Genomic DNA, 15,202 nt, shown 5'->3' on the forward strand with positions numbered 1-15,202 from the left:
TGTTTGAAAGCTTTGTAAATTTTATTTTATGACAAGGCATTGAATAAACCTCATTTGATTAAAAGAGAACACTAGATGACAATAAATTATTTTGATAACTCAAATTCTTACTTATTTGATGTAATTAAGTTTGTCGTAGTCAAACAATGTAAGTAAACAAGCTGATTATGTTTGAAGAGGAACTATATTTATTAGATATAAATTGATCTTGATCTAAAATATTGTTACCTAACTGACCTGAGGTCATTGTGACAGCCCAGACCATAGGTCACTGATAAATCTTTCAGTTTTTGCCATGTTTTTTATGATTTATAGTGAGAACTGACAGCTGCTCTAATCAGTCAAGTTGAAACGGATTGTATATATGAACTGGAAATTTTTGCTTAACATTAAAAATCATTTTTATTCTGAAAGGAATTAAAGTATTTCTAATGTTTCTCAACAAAATTTTGGAAATTTCAAAATGTTAAAAATGATAGAAAAACTAAATTAAACTGAAACTATATAAGTACATTTGCTCCATATTTTGTACAATTTAAGTATTTCCAATGTGCGAATGAAAAATCATTGGGTATCGTTGATACACCTTCAATCATGAAAGATTTAAGGTTATCTCATGTGACATCTTAGAAAGACTCTTTCACATTTATTTTCTCTGTAAGCCTTAAATTTAGAAGACTAAAAACTCTTATCATGCCTCTTAACTGGCATTTAATCATGGCCATCAAAGTACTAAAGCAAAACCGTTAATCCCCTTTTGTGGAATTCAGGCTAAACTCCTAAAGGTGTTCAAATGGGACTTAAGGAGTGGATTTTATGAAGAAATTCCAGGGTCGTCCTCATAATCCACTACATCTTACTATAATCTATATTAAAGTGTAGATAAACCATTTTTACATTTATATAATTTAAATATTGGAATTGGAAAACATGATTTTTCTTCACAATGAACATTTGCTAAATTTGTGTACATGTATCAGTGTAAATTATGGAACTATTTTCATTAAGATTTCACGAAGATAAATAGGAAAATTTCTTTATTTTTTGAAAAATGTTAAATCATGATAAAATTGCCCCCCTTTTTTTTTATAGTTATAAATTGAAATTCACACAGAAATCTTTGATACTTAAACATTGCTGTCTGAGAAGGTGACTCTGAGAGATGACAGATCCATGCTCCAAATACCTATCTCTTTGCAATGCATAAGACTGTCTACACCCACCTCTCCCTTACACATATGGAGACATCATCTGTACTTTCCTAATCCTAATTCCATTTTTACATAGTTTCCCACACATGCATGCGCATTGCTCTCTTAATTATATAGATTTCTATCATTTGTTAATCAGAAGCAATAAAACCTTACAAATTAATGTATAGTACAGTGCTCTCCAGTTATAACGTGAGTTTCAGAGGAGGCGTAGTGACCTGTATTATAATACTTTCAGCAGTATAACTGAGAAAATGGTCGTACTACTCAGTACAGTACATACATACAACTCTCTTTTTTAATTTTTTAAAGTTTCTTTACTTGCTACAAACAACAAAGTACAAAATAAACATGTATCGACATGAATACAAAGCCAGTACTTGAAATTTATTTTGTTAAATCATTTCTTTAAAAAAGTCAGTAAATTTTTCGTTTTTTTAATGATAGAATATTTTCTACAAGATAATTTTTTTGACAGATGCTAACTGCAAAAGGTTCACTGGTTTGACATCCTATTGTGCCTCTAACCACATCATCGCAGTTTCTAAGCTGCTTAGTGCTTCTTGAGCAGTAGGTAGATCAGCAGGCTCCTTATTTTGATCCTCCAACTCTGGGCAAGCCCAATGTAGAATGTAGGAGGAGGAAGGAAGACCTGCAGTATAAGCAATGGCATTATAACCAGGGAGCACTGTATGACTAACCTACAGTATTTAAATTTATTTATATAAACAAATTTGTTAGGACACTGTATATTGTTTAAGGATAATATATCGTATTCTTTTGTCATTTTACAGAATTTCCAGCCGCCATCACAACCCAGTACCACACCTTCCTACCAGCGCTCTCCTTCTTTCAGTAAGACTGCCAACAATCAAGATAACAGCAACATGTCTAGCTCTACTTGTAGCTCATCATCAAGTGGCCTTCGTGAGGCTGGAATCGTGGAAAAGCTTTTGGTGTGATTTAATTTCCTTATTCTTGATATTTTAGAAAATAAAATTTATACCTTTCAGATAAGGTTTACATTGTGAATATTATTTTATTCAGATTTTCTGTAACATGAATATTATGCTTGAATTTATTAAACTGACTATCTAAAGCAATAACATGTTATCAGTTTTTAATGTGTTTATTACCAGAACTTACAATCTATAACAAATGTAACAGTAATGTTAATTTTCAAACATGTTAACCAAAATAATCTTATTCCTTTATGAAACCCATTTTTAAAGTTATATATTCTGTAACAAGTACACTGAAAATTGATTAGTTTGGAAAGCTAGCAAGACCACTTAAGTATGTTGTCATTAGTCGTTGTCAGTCGTTTTGACTGACATTATAGTTATAAATTAAATCATTGATACAGAATTTACATTTAAAAAGTGTCATTATCTTTTATTTCCTTTTCTGTAGCATTCTTATGGATTCATTCAGTGCTCTGAGAGACAAGCAAGACTATTTTTTCATTTCAGTCAATTTTCTGGTAAAATTGAACACCTAAAAATAGGAGGTGATTTATTTTTGTTCTTTTTAGCATCTTTTATTGAGTAAGGTTGTGTTGCATATGAGAAACTGGGTTTCAGTCATAACTGTTTCAAATTTTCAGTACTAATGAAATAACAACACTAAACTGATGTTGAAATAAAACACAAATTCAAACTTGGATAATAATAAAATATGTAATTTATATATATTGTAAGTTGTAAGTTTGATTTACCAAAATATAGCGGTAAATAACTATTACAGAATTGAAGGAAACAAAGTCAATATAGGCACCATCAGGTACAGTAACATCATCAGATGGCCTTCATGAGGCTGGAATTTTGGAAAAGCTTTTGTTAGGATTTAATTTCCTTATTTTTGATATTCTAGAAAATCAAATTTATACCTCTCAGATAAGGTTTACTTTTTGAATGTTATTTTATCCACATTTTATCATAACATGATTTTTATGCTTGAATTTATAGAACTTACCATTGTACCTGATAATACCTTTACTGGTGAAACCATTGTTTGAAATATTTGTGAAACACAACTGTCTTTGTTTTCTTAAGTTCTGTAGTTTCACCAAGTATTGATGGTTTCAAGTATTAATTAAATAAGTAAATGTTCCATAAATCATATAGCATAACTCAAAATAATCATGCCACATTTTACAGCTAAGAAACAACTAAAAAGTAAAAGACCAAAAATATAGAAAAATCTCATTAGCCTGTTTAGTTTTTCATTATATTTGAAAATAAACTTTAGCAATTTACAAAGGTAAGAATATCATATTCCTTTCTCTGTAGTATGGCCAACACATGTTATTTGACTCTGAATTGCACTACTTTAGGTAGTTAGAAAACTACTATAATTTAGCCAAGTACCACACTGTACCTCAGAAAGTGCCACAATGAATTGGCAAAGAAGTGTTAAATTTGGGGTATTGAACTTTCTTTTTTCTATTAAATGTTACTTAATTATTAGTTGTTACTTTTACTATTATATTTTTTGGTTTATGGGCTTATTGAAACAATTATATCTGATATTCCCCTGTGGGTCAACAGGAAGTTTATAAACTTACGATACTGGAATCTGAGGTTCAATTCCTTGTAATGAACATAGCACAGTAAGCCTATTGTGTAGCTCTGAACTAAAACAACCAGTTATTTGTGAAATGACACTTAACTAATCTGTACCTGTGAAGTAGGGATAGAAACATTGGTTAGAGTGTAATTAATTGAAGTATATTTTTTAAAGTTCCATCTGAAAAGTGATTATTCAGTATGAACAAACACATCAGCCAACTATGTCTGTATTGGGTTTCAGAGATTAGTTCTGAAAAGTGTGTACAGTTCATCTAAAAAAATGTCTTGCCTAATCAGTTTTACAGAGTTGTTTTGATGCATGTATAAATCAATAACTGTTTTTTAAAAGAACATTTTTTAAATTTTCACTGAGATATTAAGTTGACAGAAAATTTATAATTTCTTAAAGAAAATATTCTGTTGTTACCTACATCAGAACTTGTCTATATGTGATAATTTTTGCTATTGCAACTAAGAAAAGTAAAACAATTGTTAATATTATAAAAATAGTTAATTTTTTTTTGAAGATATTATAAAGTATAAACTATATGAAGAAGGAGTGATGGTTAATGTTTTGAGTATTGAATCTTTCATTTATGAACAAAAATTTGCATGGTGTCAAAATTAATGCTTGATGATGTTTTTAAAAAATCAACTATTTTGTGAATATCAGCAAACATAGTTTTAATTAAAGATGGCCAAATTATTGTAATTTTTTAGTGAAGTAATGCATACCATAAATGGAATAGATACTGTTTTATTAAAATAATAGTTGAAGAAAAATTCATATTTAAGTTAAAATTTTTGAACAGTTTTTAACAAACTTGTATGTATTTGTATAAGAGGACTTAAATGTGTTTCTCATGAGAAACCATTCTGGAAATGTAGCTTGCAACAAGTAACAGATCCCGTATTATTACAAGCTTTGTAAACTATCTGTAATCATAATTGTATTTGATTTGTAAGAAATATTAATTAGGAGTAATAATTTTTTCTAGACTCTGTTGAGTATGAAATGACATATGATCGAAGAACTGGGAAACCCATTGCCAGTTCAGTTACAAAAATCTCATCTGAAGCATTGTCTCATGAAGTTTTAAGTGATTACAGAGTTTCTGGCTTTGTGACAACAGAAATTAGTGATGGTTCTGAGGTATGGGTTTTTGAGTTATTAGAAGTAGTATAAATATGCAATATGTAAAAAGAAATTATTTTTAAAATAGTAATTTATATTGAAATTTATCCATATTTTTCACAGTTCTCTCTGTACAATGTCAGTATTCTAAGAATCTCACAGATGCCTTACAAGCTTTTAAAATCATTTTTTAATATTTTTTATAGGGCCGTGTGGCATATGAGAATCGAGGTGAATGTTTTTTCCTTCCGTACACAAAGGACGACCTTGAGTATTCCAACCAACACCTAAAAGCAAAAGATAAGGTTGCTTTTCATATAGCAACTGACAAAAAATCTGGAAATCTTCGTGCAAGAAAAGTTAGATTAGAAAAAGCACAACCAGTGAGATATCAGGGGGTAGTATGTGCTTTGAAGGAAACCTTTGGATTTATAGAAAGAGCTGACGTAGTCAAAGAGGTAAAAACTATTACTATTTAAAGTGCCATGAATTGTTTTTAGCTAGGAATGTATGTTGATATATATGTATGTATGAATTATATATAGGCCTTATTTTCTTAATTCTCTGGTTACGGGTCCCCTTTCTGAGCATGTCATAAGGTTTTACTAAGTTACATTCAAAACTTAAGCAATTTTATTATCAATGTATATCAATAAAATTGACATTATAATGTATGTTATTATTCAATGTTTTATAATATCTATGTTTTGATTCCTTTATTCCCAGAGAAACTTTAAACAACTTAATCTTCAGTTTTGTTGTCCTGTGATGCATAAATATTTCAAAGTATCAGCTTTTGGACTTTGTAACTTAAGTAATTTTTCTTGTACACTTGACCTCAACATATATACAGAAACTAGGCTAATTGCTCTGTTAGACATCCTTCCTTCAAATTCTTCAGAGCAAGTTCTAAAAAAGGAAAAATATATCTCTTGGTCACTTTCTTCACACAGTCCTATGATTTCACACTCAACACAATTTATTTCTGTAGATGTTTATAACCAATAGAAAGAGAGAATTCTATACTACAGTTTTACATTGGTTATTTTCACATTGGCATGAAGAATTTCATACAGTCTCTTCAAACTATTCTTAGTATTGTTGACAGCATACATCCTTACAGAAATTTAGCATTATTTTTTATCTAGAGATATGTTAGTTAGATAGATAGTTAAATTGTATTTAGGTTTTAGTTTTATATTTTAGTTAGGTATGTGTTGTTTATGTTTTCAAATGCATATTAGAAAGGTTTAATAATTTTTAAAATTATAATCCAAACTGCCTCGGTTCATGAGGCTTAGTGCAGTATGTCATACAAAAACATTCTGCCAAAGATTAAAGTTTCTCTGCCAATGATACTGTAATATTGCCTAAGGACACCTGTTGATGTATGTTAAGGGAAATAATAACATTAAATGATAGGAAATGAAAAAGCATTAACTATAACAATGACAAGCTTCACAGTGCAGCATGTTATGTAGTTCTTGTTATATTTCATTCCAAAAATAAAAAAAATTCGTCAATTAATTCAGTTATTTGCACTACTCTTAATAGTTCACCTTCAAGGTGATTTTCATTTTGAGTAAAAAATTAAATTAATTTATTTATGTTATTTATTATCTTATAGTTTTCACATTTCACTTGTACACCTCCTAACTGAATATGAAAAGTTTTTTAAGGTAAATGTTCATATTTTGTTCTCAATTTTCTTTACTGTATCACTAATTCTAGCTATTATCAACTTACCATGCAATGAAATGCTTAAGATTAAGAAATAGAAATATGTATATACTTTTTAACTCTTTGTTGAATAATATTAAAATATCTTTTTTGGGTCATGCGTGTAATTTCACGTCTTTACCTTTTCACTTGTAGGTTATTTTTAATGTTTTATTTTCTTTCCTATTTGTCTATTTATATGGAAACACATTAACAGATACCCATGGGTGATAGAATGGTATGAATGGCAGAGATACCTTAGCATTGAGCAAAATCTTTTTTATACATAATTGGTAAAGATGCCTTACAAGAACGAGGGGGAGCTTTGGTTATTATCTAAAAATTATTAAACATTTTAAATATGAATTTTAAAACACAAATAATGCATAATTAACTAAAATATAAAAGTAAAACTTAAATGCAATTTAACTGTCTATCTAGTTATAACATATTTAAGTGAGAAACAGCTGAAGTACTATCATGAACAAAGCAGCCAATAATAGTACAACAGTCACATCTACCCAAGGACAACAACTTGCTGCCAATTTGAAAATAACCATTGTTGTAGTACAGTGTTAAATGAGCTATTTTTAACGACCATAAACATATACATGTTGAAAGTACTTGTGACTTCTAAAGTTCAATGTTAAACTATAGAATGTGGGTGTGTCATCTGTCAGGGGTGACAAAATTTATTTATTGTTTCAACTACATTCAACAAACATACTTTGAACCATACATGTCAAAAGGACAAGAAAGATATACTTTGCTAAATTTCAACATTGTTTATAGCTTGTGCATAATGTGACATAAACCTGCAAGATTTCATTGTTGCATTCTATGTTTCTTTTGAAATAAAGAAATAAAAACTAAGATAATATAAATTTTGAACTATAATGTACTTGATAATAATAATGTCATTAAAATACATTGATAGTAAAGAGGTTTAATTAAATTTTGAATATAACTCAATGACATGTGCAGAATGTTGTGTTAGGGTTAAAAATAAACTATGTGAAAACATAAATACTTGCAGTAAATAAGATTTTTATTATTATTTGATGAAAAATTAAAAGGGATGTAATTTTTTTTATTTTCTATGTCTTAATTTTAAACATTCAATTGTACTAGACATTGATGATAACAGCTATAGTTAGTAATATGGTAGAGAAAGTGAAAAATAAAATGCAGACATTTACCATAAAAACTTTTGATATTCATTTAAGAGGTTCTAAGGGTTATGCAAATGAAATTTGAAACTATGAGGTAGGAAAAAATATTTTCATACTTAACCTGAAACTCACCTGCAATCGAAATATTCAGTGTTTGAGTGCAAATAACTACATTAAATAAATAAATAACGAATTTTAATGGAAATACCCGATAAAAATAATCTCATTCTTGGTATACAAAATAATTGTAATCTTTAACAAAATCATACCAATTTTTATGAAGATAAATTAAGAAAGTACAGAGTTATCAAGACACACTGTAATGTGTTGTGTGGCCAAGACAAACTTCTGCAAATATGGAGTGATAGTTTAGTGTTTTTATACCTTCTGTATCTTGGACAATGGTAGTCCAAACTATCACATACTTTCAGTGAATGTGCTCTACTGGAATCAGACTTCACATACCAAATGTCAAAACAATCCATTAAGAAATACCTGAGAAATAACATCTCCAATTTGATTGTGTCCTTACTTTTTTTTCATCCTACCAAAAGTACAGAAATTGTATTTGATTGAAAAACATACTTAACTTTTATTAATTTTTCTTCAAATTTGGTAAACTGATAGATGTTTTCAAACTACAGTTAGGAGTCTCATAGTGTGAGACGAAATTTGGCAGTCATTCAGTAAACGTTGTTTTTCACATACAAAAATATTTTTTTAATGAAACATTTTTATTATCTTCATATTATTATTTATTTTACCTAATTTACCCATAAATAACCTAAAGAGATCCATAATTTTACATTTTGGTTACTTTTATAATAATGAATAAAAAATAAATATGAAAAAACAATAAAGTACTTACCCAAGTATTCATTTTTTTGTTCTCAACTGTCAATTACACTTAACCCTACTTTTTTATACTAATTGTTGTAATACACTAAATTTTTATTTAATTAAATAATGTACCAAAGAGCATAGAATAATAACATGCAAAAGCAGGCAATATTTTCTAACTATCACAATTTTTCTGGCTTTCTAACAATGCAACAAGAGCTGTTACAAATTTATTCAAGCTGGTTGTTATCTTTCCCATAGGAACAAAGCTTGTACTAACACAGAAATTCATAATTCTCTTTCAGAAAACAATGTAATATAATACGTCATTTGATAGATGAAAACCTTGGTTTTCTATTGGTTATAGATAATATAGAATTAAATGTAAGAAAGAACTATTAACAAATCCTGAAAGAGAGGATATGACCAGTTTGTGTGGCAAGAGGGGTCTGATTTTCTATTTGATACCTCTGTAACCAAACAAAATTGAAGGCTATAAAAATTATGGTTTGTCTGAGCAATGACGATTTTATAGTGAGTAATTTACGTTTAATTTTGTACTTACTGGAGGGGTGATGGATAAAATAAAGAGGAGGACATGCTTAGAGAAAATATGTCACACTAAGGGAAGTTCAGGATTTTTTTAAATATTGCCTTATAAAATTAAGAACTTAAAACATGGATTATTAGCTAAGATTTCGTGCTATAACATAAACATAAAGTAATTGAATAAAATTTTGAATGTAAGCCACTAAAACCTCTTGACATGCACAGTAAAGGATAGCCAGTGCTAGAGGGTTAAAGAGCATTTAATGTTGTGATAGTAGCTTAAACAATTAGCATAAATAATGATGCTTGATATGACTGTACTGATTGCATGATGAGAAGAAACTGTTCTAAATTCCATGGCATTAGAATAAAGAAAGCTCTTAAGACTGTTTTAGAGAGGAAAAACTACCACTATATATTTTCAAGAATCTGTTTGGTTCTGTAAAGTAAATATCTATTCCATTTAATAGGGTTACAATCCTAAAGCTGATGTGGGTTACTGTTGAGTGTCACTTTCTTACTTGCTGTGATTTGTTGGTGTGTATTGACAAAAAAGTCATATCTAATTAAAAACACCTTAGGTGTGAAAGAAAGGTGCGGACAAATAAGGATTGAGTGTGCGACTTAAAGGAGTGAAATAAAAATTGGCTTCCAAAATGGTAGTTACGTATAGCATTGATAAGAATTTTACAGCAAATATTCATTCATTAGTTAGCCAGGCCTTATTCTTTGTTTAACTTGTGGCATGATGGTGGGTAAAACAAAATATACAGCCAAGCTAACTATTTTATACTTGCTGTGTGATGTATCTCCTGTTGATATACATTTTAATTAAATAATAATATATGTTATTTTAGTATAAATTAATATGAAATATACTTTTTATATATAGAGTTGGAAATTGTACATGTCAAATTTCCTATACCATATCTTACCTCCTCTCACAAAATAGCTTTTCTCAATTGGTACTGCCCTCTATCAGTGCATTCTTTCAATGCTCGCCACTGGCTTTCCACTTCCCACTTCTGTATATCCACATGTAAATGATTATGCAATAGCTCTCCACCAATAGGAGCATGACACAACCCCTATTGTAACCAGTGCCTTCTCCACATTTGCACTCATTAAACATTTCTCGATTGGCAGTAGTACTATGCAGACGTGCTTGTTTTTGCTCGGAAATTGGTCAGCACTTTCCTTTATACTGCAGACTTAGTTTTTCTTTATTATGTTCTTGTTGTTTCTTTATTTACAGGGACTTTTTTTGCTAGTGTATTGTGGATACCATTCTGTGGCGAATGGTACCTGACCAGGTATATCTTTTTTTGAAAACCTGCACTGTCTATCCTGTGACCATGCTTGATGTCATTTACTATGTAGCTCTTCCTGTGATGAGCCTGGTGTACAATTCCAGATGCTGCCAGGTGTTGGTTGTGTGTCTCCATTCAATTGTCATCTATGCCGAAACAATTACGTTACAGGATTAGGTTACACTCATTGTAGAGATGGGGTGTTCCGTAGGACTAGTGGTAGTTCTCTCTAATGGTGTTTTGCTTCATATATATATTTGTCCCAGACTGTACAGTCATGGACACACGAGTAAAGCAGACAGAGATTGCTGCCATCTCTGCTCTGTGGCATTGAGACTCTTCTTACCGTGAACCTAACGTACAGTTCCACTGAGTTTTGGTTGCAGCATTGCACCTTATTAATATGTATATCTGGCAGATGGATTTTTCCCACCATGGCATTCCTCCTTTCTACTATCTTCCAGATGTACATTCCTAGTGGGTCTAGTGTCAATGGCATGACATCCTTCCTACTGTGGACTCGATGTACAATTCCAGATACCGCCAGGTTTTGGTTGAAGCCCCTCAAGCTAAGACGTGTCACCTATATACTATCCTCCGGATGAGGTTAATAGGGAGAAGGGGTCAGGTTTTCTGGTCGGTATCCATTTTCCTACCGTGTACTGGATTTAAAATGCCAAATGCTGCGTCGTTTTGGACTGCAGATGCACTCCAGATTTGTTGTCTCTCTACCTACTGTTTGCTGGATGTTGATTTTTGGCAGACCCGGTGCTAGTTGTGGCTGGATGCAGCACGTATATTTACACTTGTGTAAAGGCTGGGTATCCTCCTCCTACTGCAGACTAGAAGAACCATACCCAATGCCACCAATGCTTTCCTCCTTCCCACCATCTGCTGGATATTGGTTCGTGGTGGATCAAGTGTTGATTGGGTTGGAAATGCGTGCAAGTGGAGTCTTCTCTACCATTTCCTGTTTTGAGGTGAAGAGATAGGTTATTCTCTGCCTGCAGAACTAATAGACAATTCCAGATACCACCAGAATGAGGTTGAATTACCACTGTGGTCTGTTGTGCTCTAGCCACTTGACACCCTGAGGTCCCATTAATAGGTTATACGTATTATGGGTTTCCTTCATGTTTTTCTGCTTTTTATGTTCAATTACAGAGGGCAGTACTAATTGAGAAAAGCTATTTTGTGAGGGAAGGTAAGTATCTATCAGAAATACATTTTCAGTGTAGGAAAGTGTTAACATTTACTAGGCATGCTTTAACTCTTTCAGCACGAGCTTGGTTTCTGGGACCAACCTCATAACCGTTTTGTGCTTGATATAGTTTTAATGCTATAACTTTTAAACTAGTAAGTGTATATTAACAAAATTTGGCAGATTATCAGTGAACATTACAATGCTTTCATACACAAAGTATAATTCTTTTTTATTAAGTCTTAAGGTTTCTAAAGCAATGTTTTTCTCATGCCTTTTCTTTGCATGTTGCCTATCCAATATGCAAAGTGATTTTCATATTAAGATTAAAAAATTTTGTGCATCAGAAAATTTTCAAATTTCAAAAGCAAAATCTTTATAATGTCCAGATAGTTATCAAACATATCTTAAGAAAAAAAACTTTAGATTTTATCTGTTATTTTCACTAAAAAATCTCTATGGGTTTGGTAGATTTGACCAATTTTGTAACCACCATAAAGATTAGGAAATAAATATAAATTATGCCTCTTTCGTTCTAAAATGACAACAAATTATAACCCAAAAACATAAATGTTTAGACTAAATAGCTTAAATCTTGTAACATTGTACATTTATATATTTTTATTATATTACCTTTCAGCCGTGCCTGGCTAACAATACAGAAGCTACAATGACACTGCACAAGTGCTCTGATGTTACCATATCCAATAATATAAATCTGACCTTTAGTCTTTACAAAGTGACATGTCTTGGCTGTATTTTAATAGACTATTTTAAAATACAGTTATTATACATTTTATATCTACATAGATTATTACTATTTAGAAATAAGTGCTTAAACTTATTTCTCTTTAACATAGAACAGTAAATAAAGAAGTAAAGTAAACAATTATCTCTTCTAGTTATGACTTTTGTACTCGGTTCCTGCTTGACGTAGGTTGCTAAGCCTTTTAAAATTTTGCACGTGGAGGATATGGAACAAATAATTTGTTTAGGGTTTATATATACAGTTCAATAACCGAAAAATCATAAATTACTATATCGATACCATAGAATTCCATGATAATTTATCAAGCTTAGTAACTAAGCTGTATTTTTGTCTAAAAAAATATGAAATTTCGAGGAGATTAAAGACACAACCTACCAACTTGAAATCTTGGTTTGAAAGAACGAGATGGCGTCCTAATACATGAAATGGCCAAGAAAGCCACTAGGGTGACATTCTGAGCTTTTAATTGGTTATTCATGTCATATATAGAAATAAGTGTATATAAGGGAGTGTTTCCAAAAATGGAAAGAGGTGGTTGGGGTGCCACTGTGTTTGATTTATTACATGAGCAAATAGAAAAGATAAGAGGTTCTTATTTCATATTATAGCTTGTCAATATTGGTTCCTTATTCATACAAAACTATAGACTTTGAACCAGTGCTGCATTCAAAATACCACGTGACACAAAAATCGATGTTTATCTGTGTTTTTTAATATTTACTATTAAATTAAGAAATTAGATAATGTATAATACTAAAATTTGAATTGTAATCAACAGTTTGATATCAAACTTATTGACATAAATTCATGAAATAGTAGTTCAATAAAATTTTGAATGCAAATCAACAAATGCAATGACATGGTTTTTGTCCTGTGACCCATCTGGAGAGGGCTAAGAAGATTTTTCATTTGGGTGTTTTACATTCATGGCCAATCTAGATGATTAGATTATATATATAGCTAGAGGTTTAGTAATCCCACTTTCTAAGTAAAATACAACATAAGAACATGTATATTCAACTGTAGTTTGTGCTTTCTGTTTTTTTTTGTAATGATAATACTAATTTATGTGCCAAACCACAAACTACTGTTTTTAATTACTAAAATAGCTTTTTTCAAACTGAGGTCTTCCAAGGGGTCTGAAAGTCGTGCAAAATTTCTTTAAAATATTTTTAAAAAATGATTTATAGAATAAAAATATTTTTCATAAAATTAAATCTATATAAATTAAATCATTTAATTTTGGAATACAGATTTTCATCTACACAATCATTAACAAAATAAAAACTGATAGGTTTGAGGGCCTGCAAAAAAATTTTAAATTGAAAGTGATCCATGTATTTCTAAATTTTGAGAACTGCTGCACCAAGATATTAGTTCAGCTGCTTGAGTACATTAGTATGAAATTAGCTATTGTGTTTTGTCTCCAAAACACATCGCTTTTTAACTTTATTATTTATTTATGGTTCCACTCTTATGTGATATTGATTTCTTTCATCTCAGCTTAAGTGTTTGTTGTTTAATATTGTATGTACATAAGTACTGTTTAAATTGATGCTTTTAATGGTTTTTAAACTTTTTTTTGCATTGCAATGTTCTTTATGAATGTAAAAACATATGACTCAAACTGCTTTATTCATCCTTCTTGAACTTTAAGTTTTATATATTAATCACTGGATTTTTTTTTTCTAGACATATAAGTGAATCACTCAATTAAGTATAAGGTAATTTATTCAAATATTAAATAAAATAAATTTGTGAATGGACAAACAATTGTTAATTTTCATCAGTCACTATATTTTACTTGTCAAAAACATCAAAGGTCTAGTTTCTTATAGATGGTATGAATGTCTTGAATATTATGATGTTAAATGTAAAATAATATTATTATTGTGTTTCATCTTTTAAGGATTAAGTGTTGGTCTGGGATCAGACCATGCATTGTTAGAGCTTCTTAATTTATATTGTAATTAAACCGAGAAAGCAGCTAGAAGATATTTCACCCATGCCAGTGTTACTTGTACATTTTGGTTATTTTTTTCCATTCATCTTAATTTATTGTTCTTAAAGATTTACTGTCATATAAAATAAGCATGGAAAGTATTTCATTGTAAAGCATTATAAAAAAAATAAAAGTAAACTGGCTGTGGGTTTCAAATTATAATTTGAATGTTTGAAGAATGAAAGATAAAGTTTTAAATTTATAAATATAGTACTTTAATAGTTACATTATTTTACAGATATTTTTTCACTCAAGTGAATGTAAAGAATTCCGAAATTTAGATCTGGGAGCTGATGTAGAATTCAGCATACAGACCAGGAATGTGAGTAAATTAAAGTTTAGTACAATAGATTCTTTTTGTAACAGCTCTTGCATTTTTAGCAGTGATTCAATACAGTGTTATCCAGATTTATTTTATTATTTGAAATTTGTGGTTATGTTAGTTTGTATCTGTACACTCGTTCTATGATATATGATTGTTTGCTCATGATTTTAGATTTCAATCAGTTTCAAGCTATCAAATTCAAATACTTATGAACATTCCAGTGTCTGTCCTATACTGTGTTTGAAAGAACCTGAAAGCTTTTCTTTTAACATATTTGACTTGGAATTTTCCCATCCCAGTGTTTGAGTAATTTGATTATATAACATTGATTAATCTATACACCTGGAAAAAAGTTAAGCACCCCCCAAATATTTTTCAGGATTGTTTATTGAAAATAAG

General features: G+C 30.1%; 1 protein-coding gene across 1 annotated transcript in view; it reads left to right on the top strand.

Moving 5' to 3' along the window:
* The window catches only part of LOC106460697 (cold shock domain-containing protein E1-like), a 57,526-nt gene that overhangs the window by 17,014 nt on the left and 25,310 nt on the right, over window positions 1-15,202 (top strand). The window contains exons 3-7 of the mRNA XM_013920429.2: window positions 2,006-2,167; window positions 2,625-2,721; window positions 4,780-4,934; window positions 5,123-5,374; window positions 14,717-14,800. Of these exons, the coding sequence (XP_013775883.1) occupies window positions 2,006-2,167; window positions 2,625-2,721; window positions 4,780-4,934; window positions 5,123-5,374; window positions 14,717-14,800 (750 nt within the window). The remainder of the gene's footprint in view (window positions 1-2,005; window positions 2,168-2,624; window positions 2,722-4,779; window positions 4,935-5,122; window positions 5,375-14,716; window positions 14,801-15,202) is intronic.

The sequence above is a fragment of the Limulus polyphemus genome, unplaced genomic scaffold (assembly GCF_000517525.1).
Source record: "Limulus polyphemus unplaced genomic scaffold, Limulus_polyphemus-2.1.2 Scaffold817, whole genome shotgun sequence".
NCBI lineage: Eukaryota > Metazoa > Arthropoda > Merostomata > Xiphosura > Limulidae > Limulus > Limulus polyphemus.